Source organism: Geospiza fortis, unplaced genomic scaffold (assembly GCF_000277835.1).
Source record: "Geospiza fortis unplaced genomic scaffold, GeoFor_1.0 scaffold138, whole genome shotgun sequence".
Classification (NCBI taxonomy): Eukaryota; Metazoa; Chordata; class Aves; order Passeriformes; family Thraupidae; genus Geospiza; species Geospiza fortis.
The window spans coordinates 7,097,950-7,112,275 of NW_005054307.1; the positions used below are offsets into that span (position 1 = coordinate 7,097,950).

Here is a 14,326-nt window from a genome sequence, read left to right on the forward strand (position 1 = left end):
TAAATGATGCAAACAGTAACCCTGTTTCCAGTGTGCAAGGGGTTCTTTAAATTTTTTAATAGGAACTTGGTTTCCACTACTATTCAATAATTTTTCTTAAAATTAATTTTATGTTTGGAGCTGTCTTCTTTCAGCTGGTTAGCTGAAAGCATTATTTTTTTCAAATAATGCTTTGGGAAAATGTACCTGTTTTGAAAGTGATCTGCCATTCTAGACTGAGTATTGACTGGAAAAGTTTCAGGGGGGGGAAAAAGTGAGGTAGCAGGTCAGTTCTGTTAAATCCTGGTTTAATTGCTGCAATTAACTCTGCTGAGAAACTTATATGTCTGAATGTTGAGGGAATCTAGTAATTCTTAATGATGAAAATCTTACAGATTTGCTTTTCCAGGAATTGGGGGCATTGGGGCACATTAAATCTCATCCAGTGTGTTGGGTCCTTTTAATGGTATTCTGCCATAAATCACATTTATTCTTTGGGAAACAGTATTTCTGGTGTATAGGAAAAGTTTCACAAGGTCATTGATTGTCTAATTTCTTAAGGAATCAAACTTTGTTCTATTTTCAAAGAGAAAAATGGAAAAGATTTCTTAATCCACTTGAAATTAACTTAAAAGATAAGCAACATCTGTGGAGGCTTAAATTACTTAGCCTTATGTTCAATAGATGATGTCACCAGCTAGAACTCTGCTTGACAATATTTTAAGCATGACAGTTACCAGCCTGGTTAAAACACTAGAATTTTATCATTTATATTAGGTTTGAAATGTACTTTAGCCTTTAGTTCACCAAACAAGTCTAAATTTTGTGTAGACCAATCTGTGCATTTAATGTCCATATGGGGAGTTTCTCCATCCCTCTCTTGTGGCATTACAGAAACATAGTCAATTTCTCCAGCCTAAAAGCAAATAAATATTTTAAAACACAATTTCAAAGCAAAAGCATTGCATAAACTTGATTTTTTTTCACAGGCTATTTTACTCCAGTTAACTGGGTGTGTGTGTGTGTGTACATATATATAAAATTATTAAAATATATAATTGACTTTTAAATCTTATTAATGTAATTTATAATTTGACTTCTTGCTTAATTTATTTAATAACTCCTAGTTATTGTGAAAATAGTAAAATCCATGCATGCTGTATCAGTGCATGAGGATCTGACTCCTTGTCTATTATTTCATAGCTCCTAAGCTCATGCAGTAGGGTGGGAGTGAAGCCTACTTTCCAAGAAGTTAAGATAACAATCATAAATCCATAAGCTGTGGAGGAACTTTGAAGAGACCAGAAATAGAACAGAGTTTCTTGCATGAGTTCGGCAGGTATTTGCAGAGTTGATCCTGTGGAACAAAGTTGGGAGATTGGACTACAATTTGTCAATGTCAGTTGACAGGTAAGGATTCACTTGTCTCTCACAGGCATTATTTGGGAATAACCCATTTACTGCCACCCCTTGAGAATTTTGCCTTTAAGGTTCAATTGCTTGAGTTTTCCCCTTTCTAAAATAGCCCAAACAGTAACAATCTCTCTTAGGCACCACAGTGAAATGGAAATCTGTTGACCAAGGTTTAGCCTGCTGTTGCAGTGATGCAACAAAGAGGTCCAGGATTAACTACTTTGAGATGTTCAGGCAGTAGTAGAAATGCTAAATCAGTTTGCTGGTGTTTAGGTCACAAGTGTAAATCAGATTAACAGAAAAGAAGTGGCGAAAATCAATCCTCTATATCCTCTAACAGCAGGCAGGGCTTTTTTAAGACTTTCATATATGTGGCCTTCCTGTAATGTCCTACAACAGTCATGTCAGCTGCTACTAGTTAACCAGGGCAGATTTTGCATCTCTCAGCAGTGCTGTCCCCCACCAGTCTTTAAAGTCTCCAAAAGTCTTTAATAGCTTGAATTAGTTGAAATCATATCTCAGGGACAAAGTCAGTCTGGGACTCCTGAGTGCAAAAAGATGAGCTCGTTCTTCCCTGTTTACACAAAACCAGCTCTTAGGATTCTGCAGGAATGATTACTACCTATGTAGGCACAGCTACAGCACAGTATGGAGCTTGTGGAGACCCAGTGGGGACACTGAAACTGGATTTTGGTACATCAAAAATTGCTAAGCTCATGCAGGTGTTGGGCAATTTCCCTTATTTCCAGAGATCAGCAGCTTTGTAGAATAAAAAGCAAAGAATAAAAACCAAAATGTTTGGAACCACCCACAAAATGCCATCAGTACCAATTTATATAATTCCAGCATTAGCACCGGCAGGATTAAAACCATCCACATGGTTTAATGCCCATTTTCTGTTGGGAAGGTAACTGGGTCCTTCAGATGAGCTAATTACAGATTCAGTGCTAATCTCCACTTCCATAATTATTACCAAGTTTCAGGAAATACTAATAAAATTATTTCTTAATAATATGTATTACTTTAATGTAATGCTTGTATATTGCCAAAGCACTGCTGAAGTTATTTTATAATTAGAGCATTGTGACCTTGTTTAGATACTTAAAGGCTACAACAGGAGCTATTGGGTGGTTTACTGTTTTAGTGTTTGCCAAGCCCTTCTTCCCATGTTAGGTGATTGGATCTCTTTGTCCTTCCCCAGCAGCTGTCCAGCCCTGCAGGTCCTGCTGGCTGAGCCATGTCTTGGTGAGGACAGTGGGTCTAAAGCAGCACTGAACTCTTGCAGTGGGGAGCAGGCAGAGTGCTGGGGTGGCAGGAGACACACGAGGCTGTTCCTCTCTGTCTATAAGGAATGCAAGACCCCTGTTCCATGGAGCACAAGGAAAAGTTGATCTCTCCTAAGGGGCCATGGTTGGGAGCTACTGAAGAGCCTTCCCAGGTTGCTCCTTCTTCCCTGAGCAGCTGGAGCAGGCAGGCAGGTGGAGAGAGAAATGTTAATTTCATTTCTTAGTTTTAAGTGGATATCTTATCCCAACTCCCTGCTATGGTGAAATGAATTCCAGAAAAGGCTGTAGGGTGGAATACAGGCTGTAGGGTGGCCTCTTCACAGGCCTTTCTTCGGTGAGATGAACTTGCAGGGAACAATCAGAAAAAGCTGAAAATGCAACCCAAGGCCAAGCGAAGAGATGGGGCCCTGTGCAGTGCTTTTTGAGACAGCCCATCATTTTCTCAGACTGCAGAGTGGCAGCAGGGGGGTGTCATAAGATGTGTAGGATTGCACTCATTCTGTGCAGGCACTGTTCTGCTCTGACATTTGTCAGCTCTCAGTTTGTCATGCTACGAGTAAATTTGGTTTGCAAATGTTTCCCCTCAAGGACTGCAAGATGTATTTGCCACATAAGTTGTGTAACATAAGTTACCTCTTTGAAAATTCAATCTTTTTATTCTTGCTGATATTTTTTTTTCTGTAGGTGATTGATGGAGAAAGTCACCCTTTCCAGTTAGCAGTTGAAAAATTAAAAGCCACATTATAGAAACTAAAAAGCAAGTATCAATAACACAGATCTTAGATTTTCATGCTTTCCTTATTATTTTGCAAGCAGCATATGTTCTCAGCACTGAAGTACTTCTACAGTTTCATCTCTGCAGATTTTCAGTCTTGTGACCCAGGTGGGTCCAACTATGGCAACAAGAGCTGATTTTATAATTTGGGCACTGTAACAAAATGCAGAGAAACTCCCTGTACTTTATGAAGAACTGTATTTTATGAAGAACAGTTCTTGTTTTTTAAGACCAAGTTTCTTTCTCTGTAAATTGTAATGAATTCAAAGTGTTGTAAACAAGATACTGTTCTGACCCTGAGAAGAGAGACTATGGTACTGTAACAACCTACCCAGATAATTAGAGAAAAATGTATAATGTGATTTTGTAGAGGTTTCTTCTCAGTTACAGCTAAGAAGAAAATGTCAACAAATGAAAAAAATCTAAATTTTTCCCAGAGTTTAGGAAACTTCATTTGTTCAAGACAGCATGATCAGTGATTCTATTCTTATTGGGACTGCATAACCAGGGACAATATTGTTTGTCACATCCAATTTTTCCCACATTCTTCTCTGTACTTTAAACTGCTTTTCTTCCCAGTGGAAATGTTTGGTTTTGTGAATGTCCACAAAATAGTGCTTGCTAGTATTTCAGGCTAAAATGTTTTCTAATTTTCTTGTCTTGATATTCATGATCTGCACACTTGATGGAAAATTATAAATGCGCTCACAGCTGTTTGTGAAAGATCCAATAGCGGCAGCACAGACAAAACAGAAAAACATTTTACCTAAGATGTGGTGAGGATGGATGGTAGTGATGTTTCAAAACATGAAGCAAGATGGATTTCTTGTGTCCTCTTCCAAGACAGAAAACAAGGTTTAACAACAGATAGAGCATATATGTTACAGGAAGGTCACTTACAAATCTCAGTTGCAAGGTGACAAATAAAAAACTGGGTATTTTGGATACAGACAAATGTATGCATAACATTTTTTTTCTTAGCTATATTGAAGTTGTTCTAATTATCTAATTGCTTGATCAGTGTGGTGCCTGTGTTTAGACACAGTCTGCGCCTTTGTCAGACCATGGGAGCCTGAGCATTCAGACCCTTCCCACTTGATCCTAGCAGAGGGAAGCAGCTTGAATCCCTGCTGTCCCTTTGGCTGTCAGGATGGATCACAAACCAAATTAACTCTTTAGAGGTCTCCACATGTTTCTCAGCTTTCTGGAGCTGAAAATGTTCTAATTAATAATATTACAGACTGGTTCTTTGGGTACATATAATATCATTAATAGCTGGAGGAACTAGGCTAGAAAAGCAATTGAGAAACTGCCATCCCACAGCAGCTGATTCTGTGAAAAAGAAATAATGCCTCAGTCCCTGTTTTCTGCTCAGGATATGTCAGAGCTCACATACTCTAAATATGCTCTTAAGCAAGGCATGCTGTGCTTGAGATGCTATTGTTTTTTAATGTTATCTTTTTGAGGTATTTTCTTCCTGTAGCTGGAATCAAAGGCAATACACTGAAAGTTCACTGCTTGAGAAGGTCTTGCACACAGTACCCATTAACACTCAAAGACATTGCACATGGTAGGGAAGGTAAATATCAGGGCCTCTCATAAGTGAACTTTTATTTCCTGGAGTTCCTTGGCAGTTATCTTTGCAAATAATGTCATTTGTGGGAATCATGGGTGGATTGAGAATTTGCAGTGGGTGACGTTTTCTAAACATTAAAAATGTGGAAACAAAATATGATTATTTAATTTCAAGTTTATTCCAAGCATGAAGTAATACAACAACCTCATGCTGCTACGTTTAGTCTTCAAATCTTGTGCTATAGTTGTGCATACTACAATGTATTATGGACTGTATATTTTAATCAGAATACTGAAAATACTGAATCAGGTGATATTCAAATTTTGCTGAACTTTTTTAACTGGCAAATTGTTTTTCTATATTCATGAGCTCTGTCTAAGCATATACATCTCTCAAACATTTGATACACCTTTCTGTATATGCATATTGAGTGCTGAGGAGGCATTTAATTTCAGCTTCTGGGCTCCCTTTCAGATTATTTCTGTGTGCCTGTATTAATTGGATAGCATTTTCATACATTAACTATTAAAAAACCTTTGAGGTCTGTAATGTATACTCAATTGACAGCATTGCATGGGGACTTCTTTTGCTTTGTATTTGACTTAAGTATTTGCAGAAATAATTCCCTATCTGCTCTACTATTTAGGTTTGGTGAGAGGAAACTAGAACCACAAAATTAACAGAATGCTGCTATAGAGTCTCCTATAGTAGGATTGTCTTGCTGTGGCTCCTCCTAAAGTAAGATTGTCTTGCTGTGGATCTCTGTGCTTTCAATAAATATTTTTATCCTGTATTTAGACACATCAGTAAGTTTCCCTCCCCCACCAAGTCATCTTTATTGCATGCTGAACAGTCTCAGCTCTCACCCTCTCCTTGTATTTCCAGTCTCAGTCACTGGTGAGGCCCTTTTCTTGTTCAGTATATCCATGCCTTGTACTGGCCAGCCCAGAGCCTGTGCCCCAGCACTGCATGTGTCTAACACCAGCGCTGTGCAGAGACACCTGTGGTGTTCAACCTATTCATCTGACCTTGACAGGGACTGAACAGTGAAACAGCACCAGCAGCTGAAAAACACCCCTGTTGAGTAAGCTTTTCAGGCCTGTGAAAAACAAAGGTTGGTAATAAAACACTACAGAAGACCTTCACAAAACTTGACTGTACTTGGCAGACAAAATGTCTCGTTAAAAAAGAAAAAATAATGTGATAGGGTCTAGTGCTTGTTACTCCTAAGTGATGATCCCCCATTAAACACCAGCCTGTTGTTAAAAGGAATTTGAATGTTAGAAATGAATAGAGAAGAAACAGAAAGAGAGACTTCAGAAAGCATTCCTTCAAAAAAACCCCTTGCTGTTCCTTCATGTGTGCTGTCAAATGTTATGTGCTGTTTACATCCCACTGCATCAAAAAGGATAGAGCAGAACTGGGGATGTCAGAAACAAACAGCCTATCACACATGCCACTCCTTTATGGCAGGAATGTGGGTGGGTAAAACCAAATTGACAAGAGATTTTTTAAAACAGATTTTCCCCAGATCTTGCACTGACTTTTACAATAATTTTCTAGAAGAGACATTTTTACTTTTTTCTATCTTTGACCTTTGTGTCAAAAATATTGCTGGTGACTAAAAGCTGAGGTGGACCTTCTTTCCTAATGGCCTCAATTTAATTCAGGAGCTGCTGGGTTAAGCTTGACTAGAGAGCCCACCAAGGAAGTACATGGCAATATGTGTCCCTGGCACTGTCCCAGTATTTGTTCCTTTGTATAGCCTCATATGGATATGTTATGTTACAACATATCATTTCCACTTATCAATGGAGCAATTAAACCATATTCAGGCTGTGCAAACTCTGCAGGCATTAAGTGCTTGCTTTTGGTTTTGTTTTGGCCAACAATAAATGCCAAAGCTACTTCCATTTCCTCCACAGTTTGCAATCAGCATCTCATAAAGAAGAGGTAAGTCCTTTACCTTGCCTAGCAGTGGTCTGTTACAACATAGTTTAGAAAAAGAGCTATAAGAATGCTCCAAGAAAGTCTTTAAGGAGAGGTAACTGGAAAATTCTGTATGTGGATTCTCGCAATTTGGGAAATAGATACATGAGAAGGGCACACAGATTAAAAGGACAGGTTACTTTTTGCTTTAATTCTTAATGACCTGCTGAAATCTAGGCTTAGGAGAGGAGAGGTTCCCAAATTCTGCTTACATAATTCAGATTCACTACCACAAGCAGCCTTACAGTGTAATTTTATACAAAAGTAACCTAGTCAGAGAGAAAGGGAACATCCATTATGTAGGATTCTACATACACTGAGAAGGATTATCAAGGGTTTGACGATCTGAATACAAAACTGAACATTCCTACTGAAGTTCTCTAGGGTAAGATTTGTGTTAAGAGGAAAGGTATCATGATTGTTTCAAACCTAGGTCAGTTGACAGAGCCAGTTTACAGCAGGGTACTTTACACTGACAAACACAGAGAGGTGTGATGGTCTTCAGCAAAGAAGTCCCCAGGGACACTGATGGAGTGTGGGAGGACAGGTGGAACTACTGAAAGCAACTTTGCCCCTAGAGAGCTTCATGAGAAAAGAGGAATATTCCTGCTCTGTTCTCCCTAAATGAAGGAGCTCAAAAGATGTTGCAGGAGCCCAATTGCCATACGTAAGCAGGTGCCTGGGTTAACTGTTCAGAGTTTAAATGCCCTGCACAGGATAATCTTGATATGTTCAGGTTAAAACAACCTTCTATTAAAACTAGATTCCAGTAATACTTCTTTTTGATTAAACAGACATAGAAGTACTTGAAGCATTTCATAAAGATGCATGAACCACCTGGAGATGTTGTCCATGAAGTTGTTCTTGTGATTGAAGCTACCAAACCAGAAAAGAAAAATAATCTCACTGAAGCTGTAGGCTAAATTCAAGTAAAACAAATCACCAACTAGAAGGGCTGAGTAAAAAAAAAGTAATGTAGTCTTCCTGGAGGTAAGCATGACTGTGTGGGTGAAAGAGAAACAATTGCCAAATAAAAAATTCTGTTATCAGTGATCACGAGATTGTGTAGTAGGGAGCACACAAAAAGAACTATTAACAACTGTTAGCTTTTGTAAAAGTGTTTCTGCTTCAGCACATAATGCTCATCTTCCATAATTTTGGAGGGATGTAGTCTCCTATCTAACAGATGTACCAATTCTATCTGTGTGAAAATAGAATAAAATTATAATTTGTCTTTCAGTAACTGTAAAGAGCAGTTGAAACTTCAATACTACACCTATTAATATTTTTGTTCTCAGTTCTGTAAGACTATTTAGGGCCTTTAATAATCCTAATACATCATATACCACAAATCACAATAAATGTATGCTTTGCTTCTTGTATAATATTAAAGTTGAAGGCTGCATTACATGAAAGCAAAGCTATTGGATTGGCTTGGATACCAAGCTGTAGGGGCCTGATCCAACCTCTGCCAGGATGACTGAGATGATTATCATGTAGCACAGCACAGCAGCAAGAGAGGAACCCCAGCTTCATTTTAGGAGCTCAAGGAGCCACACACTTATTTATCCATTGTGCTTGCATCACATTTCCCAGAAAGTATTCTGCTCCCAACAAAGCCATTGTCCAAATGGAAACCCTTCTCCAGTAAGTATTGTTTTGGTACAGTGAAGTTCACATGAATGTTAAGGGCTACTCCTCCCACAGATTTCCTGCAATGTGTGCCTCAGGGCACAGGCCACATGTCTATGTGGTACTCAGTATTTTATATATGCTCTGTGGCTTTTAGCTCTTGGCTGCAAGTTCCATCTTTAGAATTAAAATGCCTTGATGAAAATTACTGTTGGCTGGTCACAACTCTGGAGCTCAACACAAGGCCATAAATTCAGCAGCAGTATCCACTCATAGTCCAGTGATACAAATATGAAACCTACCTACATTTTGGCACGGGGAATTACCAAGCTAGAAGACAGAAATGGGTGAGCTCAGCTCCCTTAGCTGCAGGGCATCAAAGCCTGTCCCCATAGGATCATCTGATATTCCTTCTGCTGTGAGTCCATTTTGCAGGTCTTCATTTTGTCCTCCATTTTCCTAATATGAGAGAGATGAGGAATTTTCAGAGACGTTGCCCTTGGAGGTCCCACACTTCAGCCAGTCCATCCATAAGAAGCTGTCTGGAGAGCCAATCATTTTCCCTGTGTTACTGGGTAATGTTCTGAACACAAGAAAAACAGGACAGTGCAACCATTCAAATTCCTATAAATGAAGTATAACACTTTAGTTACAGTCATTGCCTGCAAATCCACTCTCTTTTGAGACCTTACACTCAGAATTCTTGTTCATCTGTATTATTTTTTAACATTTCCCAGTATAATAAAAAGTAAACTAAAATTACTTAGTGTTTACTAAAGGAAGTTATTCCATAGCTCTCTGAAAAAAAAGTATTTTTGTCTGTTTAGACTGCAGTTGGAAATATAATACTTGAATTGCCAGCAGCACTGAATTCTAGAAAGGTGTATTCTGATGAAAAATAAATTGTCCCTTTTATACTACAATTTATTGACAAATAAGGCAAATGGCAAAAAGTACTTTTCATTTGGTGTACCTTGTAGGAACTCAAAAAACCAAAACAATGTAAAGCATTGTTTCCCTCCTTATTCCTCTAAGGATTTGACAAGGAACACAGCTAAACTTCATTGGGCCCAATAACCATCAAGGCCTTTTCCAACCCTGGTAATTCAGATAAGATAAGGCAGCCCACAGAAGAGGACAGGCCCATGGATTATGCTGAGGCAGCACAGGGACTTTACAGTGATCCCAAGTGAAAACCTTGTGGACTGCAGACAAAAGGAAGGGAAACATTTGAGTCAAGGAAGTCACTCTGGTTACTGTAAATATAGGATTTGTTATTTTTATTTTCTTGGAATTGTTAATAAAGAAATAAGAAGAAAAAACCCAGAGGAATTGAAAGGAGAGAATGGAGAGAAGGGAGGTCACCTTGGGATCAATCACTGCAACACACTAAACACAGGCACACATCTCATCTTTGTAAGCGACTGAAGATTAAGATTTAACTCTGTATTACCAATCTACTGCTAATTTCTGAGCATTTTGAATTATTGACAGTATCCCTTAACTTTAGCATCTGCTCCCTTAAGGCTGATTGTTCTTCCTTGTATTTAAAGAAGGCAGAACAGAGGCTGCAGGCCAAAACAAATCTATCTGATTCCTGCCCTCACAGGTCCCACTGTACTAAAACTTGTCAATACCTGAGAATTTCAAATATGTTACATCTTAAATCAAAGCCTTTTATAAAGTTAGAACAGAAGCCTGGTGAAACATTTCCATGCTTTCACACAGTATCTTAAAGGTGATTTGGGCCTTCTGGGTGCTGTTCACTTATGTTCATACAAAGAAAAAAAAAAAAAGGAAAATATCAGTACATTTAAATTTAAGGCCGCTTAAAGCCACAGCTCTCGTCCTTCGCAAGTAGCAGGAACCACTAAGCCCTTGGAATTCATGCCAAACAAGCACATCTCACGCCTGGCTTGTAAAATGTTTAGGGCAAAAATGTTCATTGGTATTTTAGTATGTGGCATTTCTCCCATTCTGGTATTTATTCATATTCCTAGTTATGCTGAGACTGTCAATACATAAAATTAATTTTTTCCCCTTATTGATTTTTTTTTAATTTTAATTGCCTGACCATTTTTTCTTCTTACCATCATTAATTGTGAACACTGAAAAAACAATTTAAAATCAATTTTATGAGTCCAAGCTAACAGGCAAACAAATATTAACAGTCTGCAACTCAAATCATATGTCAGTGTTGGCTTGCTCAGGAAATGCAGATACACTTCTGCAATGAGAATGCCAGGATAGCAAATAGCATTAATTTTTGAATTTGCATCCAATTTTCCAGGAAATGTATGCCCTTATATAAGTTTAGCAGAAAGCTACACACATGGCCCATGTTTCAGATTCAGATTAACAAAATTCCCATAAAAGGTGACTTTTAGAGTGCCTCTTTGTGGATGAGGTTTTAGTCTGGACAAATCCAGGTAGATCACTCCTCTCCATGTAACAGAAAAGTGTTAATTGCATCACTGACCATTTTGGTATTTAGGTGAAGCTAGTTTTAAATTATTTAACAAGGGAATAAAACCAGCAGTCACAGTTAACTAAATTAAACAGTCATATAAAATGCAGGATGATTATATCTTTTAAACTCCTCTTCTGGAAAATAACTTAAAAAATAAGAATGAATACTAAAGGCAACTTTCAGAAGTCAAAGATGACATGAAACTTGTGGTTATGTCCCAAGATGAGCAATAATATCTGAAGAGCAGAGCACCAAAATGATGCATCAACAGGAATGAAAACTTCCACTTCAAAGGTCTGATATATATAAAAAAAATAAATACCATAATCTGTAAAATAAACCAGCACATTTTATAATTTTTAAAACTTCTTGTAAGGGGTTTACAAACTGGAGGATACACACAAAATAACTAGTCCAAAGAATTCCTTAAAAATTATAAATTATTTGCTACAGTTTCTTTAATGGAGATTGCAGGAGTAGGTCCCACATGAGTCCATATATAGCCCTTCTCTGGCCTTGTAGGAACAGTAGGGAAGGGAGATGATCGAGACTTGAAATACTCCGAAGGTGCATGACAAACAAATTCTAAATACTCCATTTTTCTTGGGAGATCTTCTTCTGGTCCTAGAAAAAAAATAAATTCAAAGATAAAACTTAAAGGCATAAAACTAAATATGTTGAATAAAAATATGCCACAACAGCCAACATTCCCTTACAGAATTTGCCTTTGCAATCCATGGCTTTCCTAGGAAGGCAGCCTCCTGTATTAGGCAAGAAATCTCTACCTTTAATTTTGCTGGGCTGATCTTCCCCTCCATCCCACTTGAAGCATTCTGGTATTTGAGTGAATACTGTAGTTAATATATTTAAAATACATTCTATTCTATTTTATTCACTACAGTCTATTCTATACTGTAGTTAATATATTTAAAATACATTCTATTTGTGTCCTGCCTGTTAGAAGGACTTTTCTGAATTACTAATTTTATCATCAGTAGCAGAACAGTCTCTGTGCCAGTGCTTGCATGCTATGTCAGGATAAAGATCAAGTAATTCAGGTCACTTTAAAAGAAACAACTTGGACTGGTATATCAGAATCAAAGTTACTATGGTTTAAACCTATCTATAGAGCAATAATTTAATCTTTAAAGCTGCACAACTGTAATTGTATCCACAAACACTCAGATAATCACAGTACAAGATAATCACACACTGCAATAGTGGTTATCATATTATATACACAAGATAAATAAAAAGTGTTATTACAGTAAATGAGATGTTTACAAGATTAGAGTCTAAAATGTGGAACGTGCATGAAATACCTTGAAAAGCTAAAATGTTCATTCAAAGAATACAACTCTGCATTAGCATAGGCACATCCAAGTAGCTGCACAAAGTGAAGGCTCAGAGATTACCTATGATATAGGATGCTGGGTCAAAACAGTCTTTGGGGCTGGCTTGCGTGGGAATGAGCCAGGTTAGTGCAGCACTCTTTTCACAGTATTGGTCCTGAATAAACCCACGGATCTGAGCGTAGTATGTTCTTCCATCCTGCTCATCAACCACCGAAACAACATCTCCAATTTGGTAGTACACACCCTAGAAGATGTACAAATGACACTGAAATCAAACAGCCTGATTTTTGTCAGCTTCACTTCACATCCTTATTCATATATTAAGTATCAGTACCCTAAATTCTCCTAATTTATGCCAGTCTTGAAAGGCAGCTTCAATTCAGCCACATGCAAAAGAATAGTGGCATAAGAAAGAAAGGTGTTTTTAAAACAGATAAAAAGAACACAAACAACCCCAAACAGGCCTATTCACAACAACACTGCAAAGTATCAAAGTAGCAACATTCTACATAAGGAGGACAGAAGCTTTGACATAGTTCTTAGGAATTTCTGATAAAAACAGAAGACAGTAATTCTTTTCTGAACCGGTCAACAGCAAACAAGAGATTCATGTGGAATGCCAGGCATGAAGCATCAGGTCGCTGGAGAGTATGGAATCTCAGGCCACCACTGGCTGTGCAGTCTCCCACTGCCAATCCTGACTTTTTTGGGGAGGGAAAAGGGGGAAAAAGCATTCTGTTTGCTTGTACTGCTGGGAAACAAAAGCAAATGTCAGAACTTTAGAACACCAACACCTTGGCATGCTGGTAAAGCCACTCTCAAGCATGAATGTGAGAAGGCTCCCTCTTGCTTCACTGCAAGTGCCAACAGATCTTGTTCCCAGGTGTTTGGGACTGCTTGCACCAGCTCTCAAATGGGAGCTAGCTGAGATGTTGGGACACTGCAACCCACCCCCTCTATGGGAAATATGTTCTGCACCTAAGGTAGGAAACATCACACAAATCTAAATAATCATCTCCAGTCACTTGACCTCTGCACAGTGCAAGTTAAGTTTAAAAATGCTGACAGCAATAATTACAAAAAAAAAAAAAAAAGGCACGTTTTCTTGGAAGAGAAAAACCTGGGACAATGGTAACTATTTAAACTACTTAGGTAAACTACCTTGCAAGATTTAATGGCAATAACTATGGCAAACCAAAATCCTACACCACTGTCAGGCAAGAAAGAACAGTTTCTGTGATTATATCTCTAGTGCTTTCACTGTCCATGATAATTCTTGACACTGGAAACAGAATAATAATTTTTGCAAACAGATTTGCATAAACCATACCTTATAAAAAATTGATTCTGCTGTAATTATAGTGGATACAGACTCAGGAGCTTTGATGGGCTAAGAAAAGAATACAGAAATAGAAAATCAAGAGCATTAAAACAAATCAACCGTAAAGTTCCAGAAATTGTTTTTCTTTTCAGACAACATACAGATACATAATCTTCTAAGAAAACTATCAAACATTATTATATTAAAGCCCAAAGCAACAGAGCGAACGTTTTCATCTCCAAGATTTTATGTGGAGAAGTGAGTGCTGCAGTCCCATGACCGCTTTCTCTTCCCACTCCTCCCGCGGGCTCCGTGTCCGCCCCAGCCCGGCACAGGCTCCCGACCCAGCCGCTCCGCCTTACGTTTTTCAGCTTGAAGATGTGCCTCCTGCCCTTGCCCTTGGTGGAAACCTTCTTCTCCGCGGCGGGCGCAGACTTGTACTTGGTGTTCCTGAGCCGCGCCGAGCGCCGGTGGATCTCCTGCTTGCTCTGCGGGGAACAGCACGATGAATACGAGGGGGACGGCCCGAA

General features: G+C 38.4%; 1 protein-coding gene across 1 annotated transcript; it reads right to left on the reverse strand.

Moving 5' to 3' along the window:
* Positions 1-9,913: 9,913 nt before the first annotated feature.
* On the reverse strand, positions 9,914-14,326 carry GATAD1 (GATA zinc finger domain containing 1; the record flags this gene model as incomplete). Its single annotated transcript, XM_005418637.2, has 4 exons — positions 9,914-11,744; positions 12,536-12,719; positions 13,806-13,865; positions 14,159-14,326. Coding segments are annotated over 4 exons (603 nt in total), but the record flags the coding sequence as incomplete, so codon positions are not given.